The sequence below is a fragment of the Sceloporus occidentalis genome, unplaced genomic scaffold (assembly GCF_023333645.1).
Source record: "Sceloporus occidentalis isolate IW3139 unplaced genomic scaffold, rSceOcc1.0.p SCAF_3, whole genome shotgun sequence".
Taxonomy (NCBI): Eukaryota; Metazoa; Chordata; class Lepidosauria; order Squamata; family Phrynosomatidae; genus Sceloporus; species Sceloporus occidentalis.
The window spans coordinates 12,727,953-12,753,323 of NW_028316983.1; the positions used below are offsets into that span (position 1 = coordinate 12,727,953).

Here is a 25,371-nt window from a genome sequence, read left to right on the forward strand (position 1 = left end):
GCTTGCCCCCAACTCCATACAATATGCAGCTACAACCGGCTATTCTCACTTAAGTATATCTGTGAAATTCACTGTCCCTCCCAGTATGTGCAAGCATCCTGTCCTGTTTATCTAGGTTTTCACACTTCAACATGCATAGATTGCTGATAGACATCCATAATTCATACAAAATCTGCAGAGGGATATTATAGAAGCAAAGATATGAAGGATAAGCCATCTACATGTTTTTGCAATAATTGCCTTGGACCTGAAAGCCCACATGAGATCAAATCAAAGAAAGGGTTCTCTTTTTGCTTTATTGCAAAGGCTAGGGACCCAGTAAATATGTCATCATTTAATCAATTTATATGTTACTTAAGAGTACCTCAAATTATCTGAAAGTGTAGACAAAGAATGGCATGTGGGAGAAATAAAAACTGTAGGTTTATGAGACCAGTAGATACTTCCCACAATAAGGCTACTAAATCCAAACAATTGGATCATAGTTGATCACTCTGCTAGGTGCAGATGAGGCCTTGGAAAAGCATAATGTAACTCTTTAGGAGGGGGACTTTACAATTAACTGCTCAAAACATTTGTAAAATATGCTACCTTAGTAATGTATCTGAGTTAACACCAAACCCAATATTACAACTGCACTGAATGCAAGGTAAACCAAATCAAGGCTAGATGTACTTTTAAAAGTAAACTCACACACCTGTTTGAAAGTGCAAGTGGGGAAGAAGCCCATTATACACAGTAGAAGTTTGGCAGAGAGATCCTTTACTTATAGATTCAGTACATGAAGTTAGCTAGTGATCCTACTTTTCTCCATGTTAGTATCTAGGGGAACCCACAGGACACAGTCGAGAGACTTAATCTAAGCTCATGTCTTCCTCTTCATCCTTCTTGTCCTTTGAGTCTCCTTCCTTTTGGTCAGATTTGACATTGTTTTGCATTGCTTTTGCAAAGGCCTCTACATCTGAAAATGAAGAGAGAAATTTTAGTCTAGCAAGTAAAATCCATTATGAAATGGAAATGCAAGTTGTTTAACACACATTTGGAGCATGAAAGGCTTAGAATAAGGCATTTACAATTTAATCCATTGTACAGCGTCTTTCACTTACGTATATGAGATGTGTTACAGTTATTTAAATTCTTCCAGAAAGACGGACACAATTCTGTTTATTCCCCTATACTTCACATTGCTATGTCCTTAACTCTGGTCTCCCAGATAGAAATTCAACTCCCTATGCACTGGCCTGCAGTTAATGAAATCAACAACTTAGACCTGAGGCTCACATACTTTGTGTCTCGTTTATCCCTGGAAATTTTCTAAACAAACTGAAAAAATTCCAAGTAATAATCAGCTAAATAAGCAGCAGCTGAAAGGCAACATTCAGACAATACTGCATTTGCAATTACAGCCTTCTCACATTCATCAGAACCGAGAACTGTTAAGTATCCAAACACAGAGAATGATATTTCATTCAGTATTAACTGCTTCAAGAGTATCTCAAAATGGATGGATACACTGATAGGCACAGCAGTCTTGACTTTGTTGAGATAGAAGGAGCTGAGCTGCCCCCTACTACCCTAATTACTGCTTCAAACATATTCATAACTCAGGAAGAGATGCATGTTTCAGAAAAATTCCAGTGATACTTGGTCTGAGCAAGCAGGAGTTCCTTTAAGAGATAGCCATCAAGCTGCTGAACTTCCATTGATGTTGATGAAAGAAACTTACCCCCTTTGTTTGCTGCATCTACTGCTTCAGCTGGTAAACCAAATTGACTCATTAGAGGTCCCAGCTGTCCAGAAGCCAAGGCTGCGCTGAACATGCTCAGTGCCTACCAAGAGAAAAGGGGCTAATTCAAAATCTAAGATTTATCTCCATTTTAAAGGGAAATAAACTGCTGTATCTTCTAAAGTTATATCCCAACAGACAAATATAAAAGCATCCGAAGAGGATCTAGAAAAGTAGTAGGGAAACTGTGGCCCTATGTTGCTGGACAAAAATTCCCATCATGGTTCATCAATAACCAACCTTGACTGGGACTGATGAGAATTCAGTCACATACAGACACCCCCAAAGATCTGGCACTCACTAGTCTAATATGGTCCCCATTTGATCTGTCTTTTCAAAGTGCAAAAAGCAAAACCCTAACATACATCTATTTGCTGCAGATTCAAACAGATAGAAAAGCACAGCCTTTCCCCTGAATATGAATTAGCACTCACTACTAGCAGTTTCAATTAACTGAACTGGGGACAATAATTTGGGCTTACAAACAAGCACTGCCCAGCCATTTTTAGTCAGGCTCAAAAATAACCACTAGTATGAACTACCTAAAAGAAAACAGATATTTGTAGAATGGAGTAGAGATGTAAGTTTTCCAGAAATTTTGAATGTAGTGGGGGGGGGGGAGGACAGATCTTCTTTTTTCATGTTTTCAGGGAGGAAAATCAAAATTTTTCAGAAAACTTGAAAATGCAGCATTAATCCCTTTACAGTTTGAAGGTCATTTTGTTCCTTTACGGGGGGAAACAATATCTTTGAGGCAAAATCTTCACGTTTGGTATTTTAAAAGTACCCTTTATTCAGAATAGAATTACAAAACAAACTTTCTTTTTAAAAATGTTGGCCAAGAACCTGCATCAACAGATGCAACAATAACAGAGTTGCTGTTGCAGACAATGTCAACCCCCCAAAAACCTACTTTTGAGACAGGCAGAACCCCTACAAAAGGGATTCAGAGGCAAAGCACATGAATGCTGAGAAATGACGTCCACAGCATCTTCAGGTTGCAGGATGTGTTGAGATCAGGCATCTGGAGACTTCTTGGAATCCTGCTCCAACTATGCCCTGTGACTGGGAGAATGCTGCAGGCATCATTTCCCAGCACCTCAATAACACTGCAGTTGGGGTTCTGCCTGCCTGAAAAGTTTAGGTTTGGGGAAGGTCCTTTTTGTTTGCTAACAACTATTAACACTTCAACTATAAGGAACTTCAAAAAATAACAATAAAACAGAACAAAGTAACAAAATAATGTTTATTATTACAACATATTACAGGCTGACACTCCCTTATCAGAAATTCTTAGGACCATAAGTGTTTTGGATTTTTTCAGATTCTGAAATATTTGAATGTACATAATGAGATACCTTAGAGATGGAACCAAATTTAAACATGAAATTCATTTATGTTTCATATACACATAGCCTGATGTTAATTTTTATAGATACTAGTAATAATTAAAATAGTTTTTGGCATGAAACAAATCTGTGTATACTGAACCATCAGAAAGCAAAGGTGTCACTATCTCAGCTACCCATGTGAACAATTTTGGAGTATTTTGGATTTCAAAACTCCAGATAAGACATACTCTCAACTTGCATTACCATTTTAATAATAAACATAATTATAACAAAGTTTTTTTTTTCCAGTTGCCTATGGGTCACTATCACACTACACTGTTAGTGTTCTTACTCCACTTTTTCTGCTATGTCTGCCTCTTGTGGAATTCTGGGATTTGCCATCTAGGGAGGGGTATTTAGTATTCCCATCTAAGGGGCTCTTAGGCCTCACTAAACTAATACAATTTTCCATCATAGGCCTTCAGATCTGTAGACTGGAGAATGTTTTGTGGCACATTAACCTGAAGCAAGGCAACCCAAAGGACTGACAAGATACAGGGAAATAATAAGCTGGCCATTCACGTTTTATTGGCCACAAGAATTCAATAATTTTTTTTCAGAAGTCCGTCCCCATGTCATGACTTTAATTATCCCATTACTTTACGTACACGCAGTTACATATGCCATTGCCAAAACTGCCTTGCTTCATTAATTTCCATACAGCTGTTTTTTTGATTAATAAAAACAAAACAGGAAGAGCAGCCACTGAAGCTGAGCCTGTCTCATAATTAGTTTTCTTTGCACATTCATTTTCCAAGTATGTGGAGGGATTACTGAAGATGCCTCTCAGTCAGACCCTATCCAGTTCTGTTCAGGAACAGTCCGCTTAAGAATTCCTCCTGATCCAACCAGGCAGCTTTCCTGCAAGTGCTATTAGTTTCATAGCTTTACCTGCTGGAACTGTGGAGAAGTCAGCGTATTCTGGATCTCCTCTGCTGTTTGTGGCAGAGATTCCCCCGAAGGAAGGTAAGGCAGCAGGCGCTCTTGAACCTCTGTATTTGCCAAAATAGGCGCCATTATTTCAGGGGTCAATACACTGGACAGGTCAACTGGGGAAGAATACAGTATGATTATTTCATGGGGTAAAAAGCACCTATTAGCAAAGCCAGTCTAGAAAGACTTCTGAAATCTCTTGGTATCATTTATGCCCCACACCACAATCCCTGAAATTCTACAAGGTACTGGAACTTCAGAATGGCAGCAGAAGGAAGAACACTTATTTATCTTTTATTTATCCACACCACTCTCCCATGTACCTTGCTGCCCTCCTGCTCCAGCTGGCACATTCATGGTTGCTAAGATAGTCTGGAGGTCACTCAGTTGGATGGGCTGGGTAGGGCTTGTTGCTGTGCTGGTTCCATTTCCTGAGCTTGGAGCAGGACTGGGACTAGCGGCAGAAGTAGCTGCAGGAGCAGTAGGTGCAGGCGTTACCCGTGTGGAAGAAGTACTGGAAGATGGTGTCACAGCTGCTGACTGGCTGCGAGAGCTAGAAGAAAATTCTTGTTACTAATCTCTGCAAAACATTACTCTTAAGAGGGTGGGGGTGGTTTATAAATTGCTAAGCCACCCTAAGAATCTGCCAAAAAGAAAACTTCCAAGTGAAAACAGAAGCAGGTACTCTTTCCTCACCCACAGCAGCAGTTAACATTTGTATGTATGGAGGGGGTAGAATGCCTCCTTTTGAAATCAGATTTTTTTTAAAAAAAATAAAATTTAAGACTAGAACAATTTTAAAGTAGTAAGTGATTCAGAAACCTGAGCATCATTAAATATGTATAGTGCACCCGTGTCATACATGGGCGCCTTTTACACGGCTTCCAGCATATGCTGGAAGCCCCACACCATTTAATGAATGGCGCGCGCATACCGCCGCATACACAAACACCATTATCTTCAATGGGACTCGAGCATAGGCGGAACTTGCCTTACGCGGTGGGTCCAGAACGGATTCCCCCATGAGGCAAGGGACCACTGTATTACTATTCTAGGTCATATTATTGAAGCATCAGGTTCAGATGACGATTTTACAAAGTATCCTACATCTAACAAGACAGAAGTCTTAATTTAGTTGCAGAACAAAAATGCTCAGCAAAAATATGACAATGGCCCAAGTTTAAGCAGATCAGTTTCTAAATTATCAACACTCTGTCCTATGATACAAGATGTGGGACAATTTTTTTAAAAAAACTTGATCACACTGGACCTCTTTCCATCTTGGTCCTCCTGCACTTTACGCTATAGGCACTGATGCACCTTAAAACAGTGCCAGAAAGAAGACTAAGAGTTCAGTATATTCACCATTTCCACTATTATTTAACAAGCACAGTATCACACATTAAAATGAATCCTAAAATTACTACAGAGGCCAAAGAGCTATAGCTATGCTTATAGCCTCACCAGTCTTGTATCTCCCTGTTAACCCTTTTGTCATCTTGAATGAATCCTCCTTCATGAGATTCCGACCCTTGCCACCCAAAAATCAAATCAGACCCAGGTCTTTTGTGTTACACTGGTACTACAGAAATTGCTTTCCTACGACTAACATTTAAGGTGCCACAGTCAGAACTGATTGTTTAGCACAGACTCATGCAATAAGCAACACATAATGAGTAGGAATATGTAATGCTGAAATATCTGAACAGAGCCCAAGATGTTCTCAGTATTTATGTATATCGTTTTCTTTAATAATTGTAAGTTATAGATCTTTTTACCTTGAAGAAGAACTGCTAGTTGGGGGCCCTCCACTTCCCAGCAGACTAGCCAAGCCAGGACCTGTGAGTGCACCAAGGCCACCTTTCACAAAGAACAGAAGAACATCACCTTATTTCTTTTTTAGAAAGAGAGTAAAGAATACACTGCTATCTGGATTTCTTTAGCTAGTTCAAAGATTTACTGTACCCACATACATATCTCAAGAAACAGACATGTGTTTTCTTTTTATAATTTTGTTATTTAGACTAAAGACTAAATGTTTTCATCTGCCAGTGGAAGGATCTTGCCAGTTCCCCAGGGCATGTGAGGGAAATGGAGGGGCTCAGGCTGTAACACCACTGCACTGTCCTCAACATTCTTGTTTCCCTACCTCTGCCAGCAAACATAACAAAGTTAAGTTTTCCTCTGGTGAATCCGAAAAAGTCTGGAGGTGTCTGTGCCATTTACAAGTAAGTGCCATTTATCCCACTTCCCAACACCCCTTACCTAATTTGTGACAGGTTGGGCCTAACCCAGGTAAATACTAATTTTGACATACATCTTCAAAAGCATCATACCAAGTCCACCTAAGCCCGTTGGTCCAATCAGCTGCATGAGCTGGTTATGGCTCATGTTTCCTAGAAGACTTTGCAAGCCACCTTCACCTAAAAAGAAAACGAGGAGTATAAAATTCGTAAGTTCTTAAAGACCTCCATATAAAAGCCAGACAATGTTAAGCTGCCAATAAATTTTACCAGGGAAGTCACATGGCTATACTTAATATCCAGTACCTTTCTTAAGGTGTACCAGTGCTATTCAAAGCATTAAATTCTGTTTTTCAAAACTACATTTCTTCAAAGTCATCCTGCAGTTCCTAATGTCAAAGACTGTTCCTAAGGTGCCCCGCCTTCTGAGGTTGTGCAGACAGCCTTTCAGGTTCTGTTGGCATAGCTGGTGCCACTATTATGAGACTTTTCTACCACTTTCTTCTACCAATATTAACATCGGGAGTTCTTATTTACTACTTTGCTGATTTGGTATTAGAGGTTGAGTCTCTTATCTAGAATTCCATAATCCAAAAAATTCCAAAAACCAAGATTTTTTTATGAGTGGCTGAGATGACACCCTTGCTTTCTGTATACACAAGTTTTGTTCTGTGTACACAATTTAAAATACTATGTAAAAATACCTTCAGGCTATGTGTATAAGGTGTATATGAAACATAAATGAATTTTATGTTTAGACTTGGGTCCCACCTCCAAGATACTTCATTATGTATGTGTATGAAAATACAGGTATTCTGAAATTAAAAAACAAAAACAGAATTCCAAAACATCTTTGATCCCAAGCATTTCAGAGAAGGGAGACCCAACCTTTACTGACATGTTTGATTTTACTTGAAAATCTACTTTTTGTTAATTAATGCTTTACTTTTATTCGGATATTTAATTCAGCTACCGTTTTTATGCTAAAAAGTTAGACAAACTGCAAAAAACCGGAGTATCAAAGTACTGCTTGTATGAAAAAAGGGGCCAAAAAGGATTCTGGAAAAAGGTCTGTACCTCCAAGAGCAGAAAGTTCATGGCCTCCACTTCCACTGCCACCCAGAGCTCCTGGCATTGGTGGATTATTGAGATATTCATTCACCTTACGGCAGTGTTCTTCATCTTTCTCTGTCTTGGGTTCCTGAAAAAAATAAATTACTGTACCATAACCGAGTACTCAGACTTATGAAATGTCATTATTCCCAGTGAATATAGCTTCCACATTACACAACATCAAACTGACTCTGGTGTCCAGATAATTTGTACACTTCCTGTTAACAGGAGACAAAGGAGTACACTATAGAGGCTGATGCAATTACACACCTGCATCCAGAAGAAGAGTCGCTTGGATCCAGCTTTAAATTTCAACACATATACACGGCCAGTAGTACACTGAGGAACTCTCTTAAATTCACAGTCATCAGGAAAAATAATTAAGTCCTGAAATACAGACAAAGAAAAGTACAAATCCATCCCAAAAATCCATCAAGCGACAGTTAAAGTCTCAGAGAACAGGTAGTTAGAAGGAGCTTCACAGGTAAAAGGCGGATACACAAAATATGCTTCTAGAGAAACTGCACACCCTCCTCTAGCAAGATGCATGAATTCTGCAGTCATTTCATGTCTTGCTAATGACAATGTGTTTCTGCAAACCATAGACTCTTTCATGGAAGCATACTATTTTTAATCACTTCTCAATATGCAAAGCAGTTTTAGATCTACATAGATAGGAGGTTAGTGTATTCTACTTACATCTTCCACATTCCCAGAAGTCCTGTCCTTCCAACAGAAATGAATGAGGGAGTCATCTGTTTGCTGGATGTACACAAGACCTTTTCTCTTGTCTGGTGTCACAGTGCTTCCTTTCAAAGACATCTTCCCTGCACGGAACTCTACCAAGTATTTGCTAGATGAGCCCCGGGAGCCTGGTACCAGGCTTGGAAATAAAGCTCCAGAAGACATCCTGGAAGGAGACAAAGGTTCATTATGACCTCTTCTTTTTCCCTCATAGACAGTTTTATTAACACTTTAATCTACAGATAGCCCAAAAAAAATAGTTTTCAAGAGGCAATAGACTTTTAAAGCATGGCCAGGACCAAACTAAAATTATTGGTTTAGATCCTAAGCCTTCTCATGCAGACTCTTAGTTGGGCTAAACCATTCAAACCATCATTTCCAACTGGCAATGGGCTATACATTACAGGCAATGGTAACAAACGAACAGTCCATCTCAAGAGCTATAAGCATAATCTTGCAGATGTTACTTATTATCCCACCTCTTCCAAGGAGCAAGGCAGCGTACAATAGCAAAACATACAACATAGTAAAATATATCCCATTACCCTCTTTCATAAAACAATCCACACAATTATAAAACAGTAAAACTATAGATAAAATGAAGAACATTAACATTAAAACCTTCATAACAGAAGCAAGACATCGTGGGCAATCGTTGGGACAAAGTCCATATCACAAAGTTGAATCAGTTAATCAGGAAAGGCCTGTTGGAAGGCCTTTTTAAAGCTGTCAAGGCAAGTAGTAAGTTGGATCTCCTCCGACAGGCCATTCTATAATTTAGGAGCAGCAGATGTAAAGGCCCTCTGGGAGACAGTAGCCAGCCTGTTCTTCATTGGCTGTAATAAGTTTTTCCCAGAGGACCTAAGCATGTGGGGTAGATTATACGGAAGAAGGTGTTCCCACAAGTAAGCTGGCTACTTCTTTCCTTGTATACTTTCCATGTCATAAACACTACTCCATCTCAGACAGTTTTAGTACCAATTCTTCAGTTTTTCCTGATTTTTGGTAAGCTTTTCATAGGTTTCAAGATTTGGGATTTAATAACAGTCAGGGAAGCATCTAGTATCATTCTGGTGATTTGAAAAGAAAACAGCTGAAAGATTAGGATGTTACTCAATTATTATTATTATTATTATTAACCTTTATTTATAAAGCGCTGTAAATTTACACAGCGCTGTACATACAATCTTTTTAATTGGACGGTTCCCTGCCCTCAGGCTTACAATCTAAAAAGATACGACACAAAGGGAGTGGTGGTGGAGAAGGGGCCTCTCTAGTAGGATAATACATATAATATACATAGCAATACAGGAAATGATTCAATAAAACAGGCAACAAAAGAACATCAAATAGCAAGTGACAATTATGCAATGCCTGGGAACGCTGCCCTGAACAGGATGGTCTTCAACTCCGTTTTGAAGCTGGTTAAAGAGGTGATGGCTCTTGTTCGCGGGGGAAGAAGGTTCCAGGAGTGAGGGGCAGCGAGTGAAAAGGTGCGAATCCGAGATGGGGCAGAGGAAATCCTGGGCTGAGACAGCAGACCTTGACTACCAGAACAGAGGGCCCGAGTGGGAAGGTGAGGAGAAATAAGGTCTGATAAGTAAGGAGGGGCCAGTCCATGGAGGGCTTTAAATGTCGACAGCAGGAGCTTATACTGAATGCAGAAAGGGAGGGGGAGCCAGTGAAGGGATGCCAACACAGGAGAGATGTGGTCAGAGCGGTGGGTGGAAGTGATAATGCATGCAGCTGAATGTTGGACAGAAATTAAAGGACGGAGGTGAGAAAGAGGAAGCCCTGCCAGAAGGATGTTACAGTAATCAAGTTGTGAGACCACTAGGGCATGGACCAGGATCTTGGCAGTAGAGGCGGAGAGATATGGTCGGATTTTAGCAATATTGTACAAAAAGAATCTACAAGCCTTGGCTGTGGTCTGGATCTGAGGGATACACGACAGAGAAGAATCAAAGATAAAACCAAGACTGCGGGCTTGCTGGACTGGTTGAATGGAAATGTTGTCCACAGAGACAGAAAAGGAGTGTTGAAGGGTGGGCTTAGGAGGAAAGACAAGAAGCTCCGTCTTGGACATGTTGAGCTTCAAACGCCGATGGTGCATCCACTGCAAGACAGCTGTGAGACAAGACGAGACTTGCTGTTCAAGCCTTGGAGAAAGGTCAGGGGTAGAAAGATACAACTGGGTGTCATCAGCATACAGATGGTAGGAAAAACCAAAAGAGCTGATGAGTTTTCCTAAGGACAGTGTGTAGAAAGAAAAGAGAAGGGGACCAGAACAGAGCCCTCAGGAACTCCAGCAGATAAGGGAACAGGAGAAGAAGTCTGACTGCCTGCAACTACTGCAAAAGATCTGTCTGACAAATAAGATCTAAACCAGCCAAGAACAGAGTCTGAGAACCCAAGGTCAGAGAGTATGTCAATTAGGAGAAAGTGATCAACGGTGTCAAAGGCTGCAGACAAATCGAGAAGAATGAGAACAGAGTAAAGGCCATTAGCCTTGGCCTGTAAAAGGTCATTTGAGATCTTAGTGAGAGCTGTCTCTGTAGAATGCCTTGGGCGGAAACCAGACTGAAAGGGATCAAGGATGGAGTTGGCTTCAAGAAACTCAAGACAGCGAGAATAAACAACCCGTTCCAAAACCTTAGAAAGAAAGGGAAGAAGAGAAATCGGGCAATAGCTAGACAAAGAGGACTCAAAGACTCAAGAGGTATTTATGCAATATTTGCTAATAATAGAGTTGGAAACCTATTGTTGTGATGTAAAATCTGCCTAGGGTAGGGGAACACATACACCAGCAGATTATTACAGTCAAGACTGCTTTGCTACTGTCCCTATGGAAGTCCAGAGGATAACAGTTGCATCTTCTACCCTGGCAGTACAACAGCTGCTTGACAGAACCAGAGCACACATACACACTTAATAAAAAATCAGTGGTTGGCAGAACTGAACCCCTTATCAATAGTAAATCTAGCCCCCCCCCCCCCCCGGAAGACTCTAGAACAGTGGTTCACAAACTTTGGTCCTCCAGATGTTTTGCACCTCAGCTCCCAGAATTCCTGACTACTGATCAAGCTGGCTAAGGCCTCTGGGAGCTGAAGTCCAAAGTATGTGGAAGACCAAATTTTGAAAATTGCCGTTCTAGAGCTTGCTTGTAGCTTTTTAAAAATGTATAGAACCCTTCTAAGCATAAGTGTGTGTGTGATATATTTAAAAACAGCAGTCCAAAACGTAAATTAAATCCCTGCCAACGTAAGTGCAAATAATGTCCTTAAATTCTTTAAGGAATTGGCAAGTAATATTAAATAGTTTGTTTAACACAGAATCTTCTTTTGCCATTATAGAATCATAAAATTTGGAGTTGGAAGAGACCACAATGGCCATCCAGTCCAACCCCCTGCCATGCAGGAAATCTAAATCAAAGCATCCCCGACAGATGGCCATCCAGCCTGTTTAAAGACCTCCAAGGAAGGAGACTCCACTACACTCCGAGGAAGTGCGTTCCACTGTCGAACAGCCCTTACTGTCAGGTAGATTTTCCTAATGTTGAGGTGGAATCTCTTTTCCTGTAGCTTGCATCCATTATTCCGGGTCCTGTTCTCTGGAGCAGCAGAAAAGATGCTTGCTCCATTCTCAATATGAAACTCCTTCAAATATTTAAACAGGGCTATCTTATCACTTCTTAACCTTATCTTCTCCAGGCTAAACATTCCCAGCTCCCTAAGTCGTTCCTCATAGGGCATGGAAACCCTTCACCATTTTAGTCGCTCTCCTTTGGACATGCTCCAGTTTCTCAACATCCTTTTTAAATTGTGGGGCCCAGAACTGGACACAATATTTCAGGTGAGGCCTGACCAAAACAGAATAGAGTGGCGCTTTTACTTCCCTTGATCTAGACACTGTATTTTTATTGATGCAGCCTAAAATTGCATTGGCCTTTTTAGCTGCCGCATTGCACTGTTCACTCATGTTCAATTTGTGGTCTACTTGGACTCCCAGATCCCTTTCATATGTAGTTTCATTCAGCCAGGTGCCCCCCCCCCATGCCCCACTTCAAAAACAGAAACCATTTTCATAAGAATAAAAGTGTAGTGGTTTGAGCATTGGACTACAACTCTGGAGACCAGGGTTCGATTCCTGCTTGCCCAGGAAACCCACTGGTGACCCTGGACAAGTCACATGCCCTTAGCCTCAGGAGGCAATGGTAAACTTCTGACCTAATCTTGCGAAGAAAACTCCATGATAGGTTCACCCTAGGGTCGCCATAAGTCAGAAACTCCAGGGGTTTCTGGATGAAACGGATTATCTAGATCAAGGGTAGGCAACCTTTTTGAGCCGGGGGCCGGGTTGCTGTCCCTCAGACAACTGGGGGGGCCGAAGCCAAAAAATAAATAAATAAATAAACCGGGACAAATGTAGGATAAAATTTTCAAATGGAGGACACTTTTTATAAAAATGGAAGACACGTGAAAAAATTTGCTGATTTTTTTTTTAAAAAATGTTAATATAAATGCATGTTTCTGAGGCTTCTATAGACAATTGCCCGACCATGCCCCTCGCACGAGAGGCCAAAGGCCCCGGCGGCAAGACCGGGCTGGGGCCGGTCCCAAGGCCTCACCGGGCTGCATCCGGCCCACGGGCCACAGGTTGCCAACCCCTGATCTAGATCCATTTCAATCTGGTTTCAGGCCTGGCTATGGAATAGAGACAGCCTTGGTCGCCTTGGTGGATGACCTACACAGGGAACTGGACAGGGGGAGTGTGTCCCTGTTGGTTCTCCTGGACCTCTCAGCGTCTTTTGATACCATCGATCATGGCATCCTTCTGGATTGCCTCTCTGGCATGGGGCTTGGAGGTACTGTTCCACAGTGGCTCAGTTTCTTCCTGGAGGGGTGAACCCAGAAGGTGGTGCTGAGCGACTCCTGTTCAACCCTCTGGCCATTGACCTGTGGGGTCCCTCAGGGTTCTGTGTTGTCTCCTATGCTGTTTAACATATATATGAAACTGCTGGGAAAGGTTTTCCGGAGTTTTGGGGTGCGGTGTCATCAATATGCAGATGACACTGAGCTCTACTACTCCTTCCTACCTCAATCCAAGGAGACTGTCCTAGTCCTAAACCAGTGTTTGTCTTCAGTAACGGACTGGATGAGGGCAAACAAGTTGAAACTTAATCCAGACAAGACAGAGGTGCTCCTGGTCAGTCAGAAGGCAGATAAGGGAACAGGGATCCAGCCTGTGTTAGATGGGGTCACATTCCCCCTGAAGACACAGGTTCGCAGTTTGGGGGTAATCTTGGACTCAGCTTTGAACTTGGAGGCCCAGGTCTCTGTTGTGACCAGGAGTGCTTTTGCACATGTAAAACCTGTGCGCCAACTGCACCCGTTCCTTGAAAAGCCAGATCTGGCCAAGGTGGTACATGCCTTGGTTACATCCTGTTTGGACTACTGTAATGGGCTCTACATAGGACTGCCTTTGAAAAGCGTTCGGAAAATTCAACTGGTTCAAAGAGCCGCTGCCAGGCTGTTAACAGGGGCAGATTACAGAGACCATACAACTCCCCTGTTGAAACAGCTTCATTGGCACAATTCAAGGTACTGGTTATAACCTACAAAGCCCTACATGGCTCAGGTCCACACTATTTGGCAGACGGTTTCTCCTGGTATGAACCGGCCCGGACTCTGAGATCCTCTGGAGAAGCCCTTCTCTCCGTCCCAACACCTTCACAAACACGGTTGGGGGGGAATGAGGGAGGGCCTTCTCGGTGGCTGCCCCTAGACTCTGGAACTCCCTGCCCAGGGAGATAAGAACGGCTCCCTCCTTGATGGCCTTCCGCCGGCAGGTGAAGACCTACCTGGTCACACAGGCATTTAAGGAATTACTATAAGGACAGGCTGGAATGTTGGACTAGTTTAATCATTCTTTTTAATGTACATTATTTATTTATTTATTTTTAAACTGTTTTTAATTGTACTTTTTGTTTGTTTGTTTGTTTTTTTAATGCTGTGAAGCCGCTCTGAGTCCCAGTCCTGGGAAAAGAGCAGGATATAAATAAATAAACAAACAGCTTGAAGGCTCACAACACAGAGAAAGTAACACTCACCAACAATGCACTCCAGTATCCAGAGTGTCAAGGAAATCTAGACTCCTCTAGTATTATTTTGTACTCTAAACCAGCAAAAACATCAAAAACATAACTTTGGCTTTCCTCCAATCATACTGTTGGTCATTTCGATAAAGAAGCACTGAGTGAAAACCAGCCAAAAGCTTCTGCAGGAACCAGTCCAAAAAGCAGACAAACTTGTGCATTTGGGCTTTGTTTTTCAATTCAGCTTCCTTAGCTCTCATCTTACTGCTATCCATGATCTCAAATGACATCTATTTTTTTCCTGGCTACAGCTCAGTTCCTTCCAATATATTCTGCATCCAAAATTCAAGGGCTCCCTAGTCACCTAAGAGCCCAAGGATTTGACACTCCAGCATTGTGAGGCATATCAAGTGATCCCTGAATAAGAATTGGTGATACAAGAGCTGGGAAGAGGAAACAGGGGGGGAAAACCTGAAGGTGGAAAATAATCCTGTTCTCTTCTCTCTCTCTCTGAATGAACTCAGGGCAGGTCAATTTAAAGACATGACGTCTATTACTACTCCCATTCCGTTTTAAGTATTTGTAGAAAGTTTTATATTTCTAATCAAAGTGCACACTTCTAATCATTTCTAATTTATTAGATGGATGGCAGCAAAGTCCTGAATGCTGTCAATGTAGCTAGGGAAAAGAAATTTGGAAAAGGAATAAACAACTGTGCAATGTACTAAACTAAAATGCCAGAGAATATGGTCTAAAACTAGTGGTTCCATTATACAAGAGCAAAAAAATAGCAGAGGCGATCTATATTAAATAAAAAAGGGGTGGACTCTAGTAGCACCTTTGAGACCGATTTACTTTAGTTTGAATATTCACGGATTTCAAAACCTTTTTCAAAGGCAGTAACTGAGTATGAAATTAATGCCACATGTATTTAAATAGCTTTGTTCAACCTACTGCTGACCCACTACACATGTTGTAACACTGGATGCTCTTAGATGGTTTTAGCATACCTCCTTTCTGCTTCCCAGTCTGCACAAACCACATTCCACCTTTCATACGGTCATCCACCCACCATGGTCTTGGGCAACATCTTTCCTACTACCTTTGTCCTTCAACAACCATATTTAAAATTGAACTGGTCACCTCATCACCATGCCTCTGCATTTCCATGGTATCCGTGTAATACAGAACCAGTATGGTGTAATGGTTTGAGCGTTGGACTATGACTCTGGACCCAGGATTTGAATCCCAGGCTCAACCATGTAAACCCACTGAGTAACCTTGGGCAAGCCACACTCTCTCAGCCTCAGGGGAAGGCAATGGTAAACCCCATCTGATGATACTTGCCAAGAAAACCCTGTGATGGGTTCACCTTGGAAATGAGTTGAAGGCACCAAACAACAAGAAATGCATACAGTCTGTAAAGGTCATTCCTGGCATCAGTTCACTCTATGATTTGAGGAAGTAGACCAAGTTGATGAAAGCTCATACTACAATTTCTTTCAGAGATCTTGCAGCGCCTTTCAGACTAACTGAAAGAAAGAGGTTGGCAGCTTAATTTCAGTTACTCTCGACGGTGCTATACGATCTCTGATTTTACAGAGTAACAATGCTATATCTTTGAATTTTTTCACAGAGTTAGTCTTAAAGGTGCTGCAAGATCACTTCGCAAACTGCTATTACAGACCAATATGGCTATGGCTTCAAGCAGACGGGGCAAAAGGAGCAGCCAGAGGCCACTCTGCCCCGATCATTGCAGGACTGTGGTGAGCAGGCACCAGAATCCCAAAGTCTCAAACATGTCCAGGCAAGGAGCCGATAAAACCCACTATTTTGTGGCCAATCGGCCCTGGCACGGCTTCTGCATGGTTTGGGGGCGTGCGGCATCTAAACGCCATACCCCCAAATTGTCCTGACTGTGGACCTTTTGGCTCATCTGTTTCAGGCCTAGGAATTGGAAACAAACTAAGATATTTTGAATTCAATTACCACAGCCCTAGTTTCAATGTGTATTGCAACCCTCTCTAACTACAGGGACCTCAGTTTCATTACGGAAAATAAAAAGTTCCTAAATACTCTTGGACCAGGATTTAGGGATCTGGGGATGTTTGGCCTGGAGAAGAGGCGGCTAAGAGGTGATATGACAGCCCTGTTTACGTCTTTGAAGAGGTGTCACACTGAGGATGGGGCAAGGTTGTTTTCTGATCCTCCAGAGAATAGGACACAGAGCAATGGATGCAAGCTCCAGGGAAAGATTACTTGCCCATAGAGAGCCATTGCAGAATGTAAGGTCAAAGGCTTTCATGGGCGGCATCCATAGTTTTTTGTGGGTTTTTCAGGCTCTGTGGCCATGTTCTGGAAGAGTTTCTTCCTGACGTTTCGCCAGCATCTCTGGCATCTTCAAAGGCTTGCCCATATAGAATCATGGGGAATATCTGGCCATAGGGAATCATTGGGGATTACTTGCATGTAGACAATCCCCAATGACTCTCTATGGGCAAGTATTCCCCCTGTTTCCCTATGGCAAGCATTCTCCAATGATTCTCTATGGGCAAGCATAGTTTCCCTATGGGCAAAGACTGTCCTTTTGGTAGGTCCTGTGTATGTGTGTGTGTATATATACACAAACACACACACACTTTACTCTTGAGGACCCAGATATTCTTAGAGAGAAGATATTAATAAAATCCATGAATAATCAAATCTGCAAAAGCCAAAGCCACAAATGTGGAGGAATGAGAGAGGGAGAGAGAGAGAGAGTGTGTATATACACACACACATTCACACACACAGGTTTCCAGCCTCTGGCGACCTTACCAAGGGGCTTCCCTGGCAGGGTTTCCAAGAGCCAGGGTGGCCAGATGTCCTCCAAAGAAGAGGAGGACGAAGAAGAAGAAAGGGGGGGGATGAAACATTTCCAGATGGAAACCTTCAACCAAAAGCCCAAAGATAAGCGCATGCTCAAAATGGAGGTCTGTTTCGGGATTGCTCCCGGGCAGGAAAACATAAGCGCTCAAAGGCCTGGCCTGGCTCTCTGCGAGGGAAAGGGAAGCTCCATGAGCTCTGAGCGCCTTTGGATGGAGAGACGGGGAGATATAGATATAGATATGTATATAATATTACTATTATGCTTCCTAAAAGCGAACAATATTCCTGTCAATCAAAGCTCCACAGCCATGCTCCCAATGGAGGACATTTAAATATCCCTGTCCCAGACTGAAGGTTGGAATGGAGGACGCGTCCTGGAAAAGGAGGACGCCCCCCCCCGACGCCTCACCTGCCGCTGCCTCTGCTCCCTTCCTTCCTTCCTTCCTCCGCACCTGCTTCCGGTTCCCCCTAAGGGCCTCTTCTTGTCACGGCGGAAGCCCGCCCCCTCCGCTCTCCCATCCGCCTCTCCTATTGGCTGGCGAGCGCACGGTTCCGAAGGGGCGCATGCGCACAACCGCGCTTAGCTCAGGCTGGCAAACGCGACCGGCATGCACCGCGGCGCCTCTTCGCTCAGTCCTCCTTTTGGCCCTATTGTGCTGTGTCATTTCGGAGGGAGGAGCCAGCGGCCCCTAGTGGCCGCCTCTGTAAATGCAGGCAGAGGGTGCAGTGCTTCTCTTAAAGCTGCATTCCCACTGATAATCCAGTAGAGCTGCCATTTGTTGTTGTTGTTGTGGGTTTACAGGTTGTTTCTGACTTATGCTGACCCTGTCACAGGGTTTTCTTGGCAGGTTTCTTCAACAGTGGGTTTGCCACATGGCCATCCTCTTGAGGCTGAGAGAGTGTGACTTGCCCAAGCAGCTAAAAAGGCCAATGCAATTCTAGGCTGCAAAAAACAATTTCCATGGGTGCTGGCCATGAAAGCCTTCAACTTCACACGACTTCCAAATTTCCTTAGCATTGAGCCATGGCAGTGAAAAGGCATCAAACTGGACTGTTTCCACAGTGTGACAGCAACCCAATAAATTAGTTCCTTCTTGCAAAGGAAGAGAGGTTGCCTTGAAAGAAAGAAGATCCTAATAAGATTGTACTTCGGTCACATAATGAGAAGGCAAAACTCACTGGCTTTTCCCAATGCTAGTGGGGGAGAAATCATGCTAGGAAAAGTAGAAGGTACTAGTAAAAAAGGAAGACTGCAGACAGGATGGCTAGACTCAGTTAGGGAAGCTTAACCAGACTACGTGTGAAAGGGATCAAGGAGTCCTAGTAGACCACAAGTTGAACATGAGTCAACAGTGCGATGCGGCAGCTAACAAGGCCAATGTGATTGATTCTAGGCTGCATTAAAAGAAGTACAGCGTTCAGATCAAGGGAAGTAAAAGCACCACTCTATTCTGCTTTGGTCAGGCCCCACCTGGAATATTGTGTCCAGTTCTGGGCCCCACCATTCAAAAAGGACGTTGAGAAACTGGAGCGTGTCCAAAGGAGAGCAACTAAAATGGTGAAGGGTCTGGAAACCATGCCCTATGAGGAATGACTCAGGGAGCTGGGGATGTTTAGCCTGGAGAAGGTTAAGAGGTGATATGGTAGCCCTGTTTAAATATTTGGAGGGATGTCATACTGAGAATGGAGCAAGTTTCTTTTCTGCTGCTCCAGAGAATAGGACATGGAGCAGTGGAGTCAAACTGCAGGAAAAGAGATTTCACCTCAACATTAGGAGGAACTTCCTGACAGTAGGAGCTGTTTGGCAGTGGAACGTGTTCCCTTTGAGAGTGGTGGAGTCTCCCTCCTTGGAGGTCTTTAAATAGAGGTTGGGAGGCCATCTGTCAGGGATGCTTTGATTGTGAGTTCCTGCATGGCAGGGGGTTGGACTGGATGGCCCTTGGTGTGTCTTCCAACTCGAATGTACAGCAACTAAGCACAGCAGCGTGGGGTGGGGAGTCTTGGGGGATGTCTCATCCACAAGATGGCCATCGGTAGAGATCAACTCAAGGGGGGTTAGCAACAACAACAAAAAGTCAGGGGTCAGCAAGGTGTAGCCCTGGGACTGCATGCAGTCCCTGAGGTTATTTTGGTGGCTCTTGACCTTTTCAGAATACCCAGACCAAGCGTTTTTATGGCCCCCATGAGGTAAAAGTGGCTCCTGAGCCTTCTGCAATTGCCCAACCCAAACTTGGGGATGAAATTGCCTTGGACAGGCACTAAACACAACCACCATCTCTTTAACTGGGCAAACTTTTCACAGTTAGTCAAAAGGTGCCTATAAACTCTGATTTTAAAACAATGGTTGCCAGGCTTTGGTCCTCCAGATGTTTTGGACTTTGGCTCCCTGAATTCCTAACTGTTGATCAAGCTTTCTGAGAGTTGAAGTCCAAAACACCTCAGGGACCAAACTTTGGGAACCAGTGTTTTAAAATAATTCTCTATAGCGGGGATTCCCAAACTGTGGTCCTCCAAGAATTTCGGACTTCAGCTCCCAGAAGCTCTAACCCATTTGGTGGACAGTCAGGAATTATAGGAGCTGAAGTCCAAAACATCTGGAGGAATGAAGTTTGGGAATAGCTGCTTTAAAGGAAGAACATTTTGCCAACTGAGTTTATTGGGAGAAAAACAGGGAAGGCAGGAAGTCAAATAAGACACTGAGGGAATAGAAACTACCTGTCTTCTCCAAAACAAACTTTATTTGCTTTTACATTTTTAACATTTAAGTCCACAAACCTGTACAGACTTTTCTAAAAAGGTAATATGATTTCATATAGTTAATATAGATGGGTATTGACAGTAATTAAATATTATAAAAATAAATCCATTTCACTAAAGCCTTTTTCTTATTAATATCCTCCAACATTTTCATGCAACATGGGTAAGGCAAAAAAACAGAAACAAACCCAAAACCTCAAAGGGGCACAGTCTGCCTGGACTTGCTTTCCAATACAAGCCCCATTCAGGGAGCTTGCACCACTGGATCGGTGTGATGGTCTTGTGCAAACCCCTGTTCTTTATAAATGAGGCTTGGACCAAAATGAATTCCAGGTGGATTGTGCAGTGTTTGTAAATTATTACTAGGGATAAAGCAGAACAAGTAAGGCAAAACAGAACAGCAACAGTAGCAGCAGAGAGTGGACTGGGAAATTGAGGAAGGAGGGATGTAGATACATATATAATGTTTTAATTTTCCCCCCATGCTATAAAAATCATACTAAAAATCAATTTCTGTGTTAGAACCATTAGCTTTACATAAATTTAAATATTGCTTTATTTTACAATTAACCCCAAACCACGTATGTATTTTGAGAGGTAACATTACAGTACATTGTAAAATTAATGTAAGTATTAAAACACTACATGAACAGGAACGTTTACATTTTATTTGAAATATTTAAGTACACAGAGTACAGTGAACAGGAGACAGATTAAAGACCACACCAGCCACCTGAACTGTTTGGATGTTACAACACAAAATATATATATATTATTTTATTTTTCAGAATTACAAGCTACCTGAATGTTACAGTTAGCAATCTGGAGATTCTTGCAACCTTTCCACATTTGGGAAGGAACAATGGGAGCAATAAATATTTTGGAAAGCTTGTAGAGGACCTTTACGATTGACATATATTTGTTCATCACCCTAAAATTATCAACGTAGAATATTTATATATCAATTGTAATTAGATAATCTTGTAGAGATTTTAACCATACCAGGCTTTGCCTCTTAAAATGTAAGTCAAGGATTCATAAATGGATCATAGGTCAAAACATCTATGATCCCAAATTGCAGACTAAGTGCAATAGGGATAAACTCAATTATATTTTCATATCTCTGTGAAAATAATGTTGTTGTTTTACTCAGATTTTAAAAAGTAATGAGGTCAAGCAAATAATTACTTAACAGGATCTCTGATCTTTTTCTTTCTGAAATAATATGTTTTTTAAAAACAATTATACTGTGCAGTTAATGCCATCCTGCCAGAGGACTCCGTAAAGTTAGTAGTGTTTTACAAATCTGATATCATGTCAAATCAAATGTAAGAACAATGCAGCCAAATATATTGCATGTTGAAACGAAAACTAAGTGTTGTGGACACATTATGCAACTGCAGAATGTATTACCAGGCAATTAGTTTAATTGCAGATTAATGGCCTGTTACCTGCATGGTATGCCAGAGGTGGTCTATTCTAGTGTTGACTTCTGCTTCCTCCTAGCCATAGATTGTAATAATGTCGCATGTATCTTGAAGTAAACATAGCTTACCTATTGACCAAGAGGCAAACCAATGGCCCCAACCAAAGCTAGATCAAGATCTAATCTACACATCCTTTGTGCTGGCAAAGTTTCCCCATTTAATTCAGTGTCACAGTCATACAGACACTGCAGATATACATGTGGAACTCTCTCAAACATTAAATCTGGGAGAAGTCCTCCTTTGTACACATGCATATCAGATACAAAGCACTGGGACTAATTTATGCACAAAGCCTTAATTCAAACTAACACATCAAGATAGATAGAATAGAGAATGGAAAATGAGCAGCCAAGCAAATAAGTAACTATTCTCCACATAAAAAAAAAATATTTTCAGTTATAGCTACCTTAACGGTTAACATGATTCATTTTAAAAGTGCTTTTTCCTCCCTGTGGAGGTGTCAAATGGTCAACTTTTGTAAGGCAGTGCTTGAGTTAAGAAGGTGACACTAAGAACAAGTGCGAGTATAATGTAAACAAAATGGATGGGTATCTTTTTAAAGTAACATCATTTAACATTACAGTCTAAGCTATTAAGGGCCTCTGAGGTTAGTGTGAATTTTAATTTGAACCTCTTCTGATTCTCATATTGATGAGATGGGTTAGAAATTAAGGGCTCAAAGACTGGAGAATGTGTATGTAAGAAGCATTTTCCAGTAAAATTCATCCTTTGCAGAGAAACAATTGCCAAGCTAAACCTCCTAGGCTGCACAGGAACTTCAGGCTTCCCGTTGGCATTGTTATTTCATGTCATGTTTTAAATATATCTGTGTAAGAATCAGCCATGCACCCAAAGCATTAATATGGTGTGCACCTGGGAATGAAGAACAGAATGCAAAACATGCAGACATAATTTACTGAATGCAAGCTGTTTTTGCAACAAATACATGATGGAAAATATTCTATTACTCTTCTTTAACAATAAAATATAGAACACCTTAAATAGAAAGAAAGCATGGGTTTCAAAATAATTAAACATTACAGAAAATACAAGATGCCATTTTTACCTCATGATGCAATTTGAATGAAACATTACCTGTAAACTTTTTTTTAAAGACTATGCTAATGTGCTTCTTCTGCAATTTAAAATTCAAATATTTCCTTCTAATAACGGGGCATGTATCTATTTATACACAGAAGGTAGGAGCAGCTGTAGTATTTTTAACAAAACTTTTGGCTCCAAAATTTAAAAATTTCTTCAAAACTTCTAATAGGGGATAGAGTTGTCTCAAACCTGGAGAATGAAAGTAAATTTCAAAACTTTATTGTCTCTGTTACACACAAGGCTCAGAATATCCCACTCCAACAGTCAGGCTTTATTGGGTAAATAATTGTGAGAAATAGTAGTACAGCAGCAGTCAGGCAGGCTATGGACTCAATGCTGCCTTTTTGTGGAACAGTACAGTGTGGACACCCTTTTCCTGCCTACTGACTGGTAGAGAAGAGCAATCAGGGGAAAACTACTGCTTTCTGGATGAAACCAATTGTTGGAGAATTGTTGCTCAATTGTTCAAAAAGTGGATCAATTGTTGCTTTATATGAGGAATTTATTAATTTTTCATACACACTGATTTATGGTATTCAGAAGCAGTGGATTCACTGCAAGAGGAAAGAGAAATGCACAAGTAACAATGAGAGAAATTGTGTGGTCAAGTTTTCTGAAGGGAAAGCTTTCACCAAGCAATATGAAGCCTCACTGGCATGAATGGAGAACATGAAGCTGGAATGCCTGGTACATTATACCCAAGAACATAATGTTAAGTTCTCACAACAAGATACGCTAGCCAGAGACACTTCTCAAGGTAGTGTCTTTTATTGCCTCAAATGATTTCAGAATATAACAAAAAGTGACTAAAAGGGTTAGTCACATTTTCCTCCTTTTTAGTCACAGTGTAAAGGCTCTATAACCCAACAATAGTCCACCCCCCACCCCCCAAAAATGTCTTTGAATGTCTCTTTCCTCTTCAAATAAACTTCCAGTGTCAAGTCTCAGATTGATATTTGCAAATATAAAGTGATGTAAAAAAACACCAGCCAGGTTGGGTATTTTAAATCAGAGAATGCATGAGCCACCAGAAGTTGTTGGACTTAAGCTGCCATCAGCACTAGTCAGCAACACCTGTGGTAAGGGATGATGGCAGTTGCAATTCACCTGTACTTGCAAGACTGTACATTTTCCGGTTTGCTTTAAATATATAGGGATAAAAGAGGAATATCCAAAGTAGAACAACAGATTACTTATTTAATTATTGTAATACTGAAATCACTCAGTTGTTTTCTCTGAACCTTTTGTGTCATCTTTGCACGAATCCAAATTTAGTAACACAGTAAATTCGGTAGCTCAATTTAACATTTAATTTTTGAAGATTTTAAAACATCTGGCAAATTAACAACTTGTTTTTAAAGCTCACATATACTACTGTAATGTTCACTTTCATTATAGAAATGTATAAGTAAAAAGAAAAATATTATTTCCCCTCAAAATTCAAACAATTCTGGGATTATATGGCTTTGATATTTTAAATCTGAAGAATAAAACCACTCTCAAGGAAGGATTTCCTTACTGGAAATTTAGTGAAAGCTCTCATCATGTCACTCAGCTTTAGCAAAAAAGGTAACAGGGAATTGCTTTTCAAGAATGTACTACCAGTTGTAATGTAGTAAATACTTCAAAACATGCACTAAAATGCAAAACAAACATTAACTTTTTGTAGATACATTCTAAGTAAATCCAAAGAGGAAGAAGAGTGTGCATGTTTGTGAATTGGCCTGTAACTCCTGAATAATGTCAGCTTGCCAAAAGCAGAACTGGAGACAAAAACATCTCTGAACAGAAACAAAAAGGTTTGATTTCATACATGATCTACACACAACACCCAAGTTCCTATAAATATATTCAAAGTATCCTGTGTTTTAGAAACAAAACATTCTGAAACTTCAGACAGGCAGGTGTTCACTAAGAACACCTACAAGCCACATCCAACATTCACTTCAGTTGTTTGTTTTAAAAATGTCACAAGTACTTCATGTAATTGATAATCACAGTGCCCAAAGATTGAGGCAAAATAGACTAACAGCTTCTGAAATCTAAGCTTAATGTTCTCTTGCTACAGTTGTGAAGCTTTTAAAATTAGAGACTATTCCACAGACTCCCAAGAATCCTAGTCATTCCAATTCTTATTAGATGCCTTTCCAATGGCCACAATCATATTTCTGTTGTACCGATTTAGCACTGTTGCTCTGACCTGTGAATACTCTAAAGGCATCCTTTATAACTGAAATATAAGAAACCATGCGGCTGTCATCTCAGTTTTAATAAAGGTGCAGCCTCTCCACTGGCTACAAGTCAATTCTGCCCAAGAGATAAAATGTAAAATGACTAATAAGGGAAAGCAAACAAAAAACATGCAAGCCACTTTCTTCTGAAACATGATTAATTTCAGGTTGTACCTTCAAGGGGAAAAAAACAGGACTTAAATATTTTGGCAATCAAAATCAAATGAAAAATCCGTGATCAGCCACTGATACTTTTCATTAAAACTTTGCTTTAGAAAAAAAAAGTGCTTTCTAGTCATGGCAAAGCCAAGAGCGTCACTTGATTAATTGAAGTCTACTGATCTTGGGCAAAGGAGAAACTGCATTCAAGATTTCAATATATATCTGGACAGTCAAAGAAGTTTCTATCAAAGTACCCTCCGGAGTATAACCAGTCAGGAGTCCCAAGATATGGATTAGTTCCTTGATAAAACCATCTGTAAGAAAAGAAAAAAGGAAGGCAAAGGAAATACTGTTACAAAGAGCAGTAAATAAAAACCCACAAAGTTGGGGAAATTAATTTTAATGCTGCCATAGATGGAAGAAAGAATTAAAGGATAGACCATCTTGTGCCAAGACCC

General features: G+C 41.1%; 2 protein-coding genes across 6 annotated transcripts in view; both read right to left on the reverse strand.

Moving 5' to 3' along the window:
* Positions 1-745: 745 nt before the first annotated feature.
* On the reverse strand, positions 746-17,688 carry ADRM1 (ADRM1 26S proteasome ubiquitin receptor). 2 transcript variants are annotated; one of them, XM_089513660.1, is made up of 10 exons: positions 17,582-17,688; positions 8,166-8,376; positions 7,737-7,853; positions 7,431-7,554; positions 6,447-6,533; positions 5,889-5,970; positions 4,434-4,663; positions 4,069-4,226; positions 1,727-1,829; positions 746-961 (listed from the first exon to the last, which is right to left on the reverse strand). In XM_089513660.1, exons 2-10 carry the CDS (start codon positions 8,373-8,375, stop codon positions 855-857), a joined length of 1,218 nt encoding a protein of 405 aa, XP_089369786.1. In that variant the 5' UTR covers position 8,376; positions 17,582-17,688; the 3' UTR covers positions 746-854. The 2 variants fall into 2 exon arrangements, with proteins under 2 accessions (XP_089369786.1, XP_089369787.1); XM_089513661.1 differs by lacking the exon at positions 1,727-1,829 and having other exon boundaries at positions 878-961.
* A 2,204-nt stretch (positions 17,689-19,892) lies between these two features.
* OSBPL2 (oxysterol binding protein like 2) overlaps positions 19,893-25,371 on the reverse strand; it is a 98,939-nt gene continuing 93,460 nt past the window's right edge. For all 4 annotated transcript variants that reach the window (XM_089513664.1, XM_089513665.1, XM_089513662.1 and 1 more), the window contains one exon: positions 19,893-25,227. In XM_089513664.1, coding sequence (XP_089369790.1) covers positions 25,125-25,227 — 103 coding nt within the window. In that variant the 3' untranslated portion in view covers positions 19,893-25,124. The remainder of the gene's footprint in view (positions 25,228-25,371) is intronic.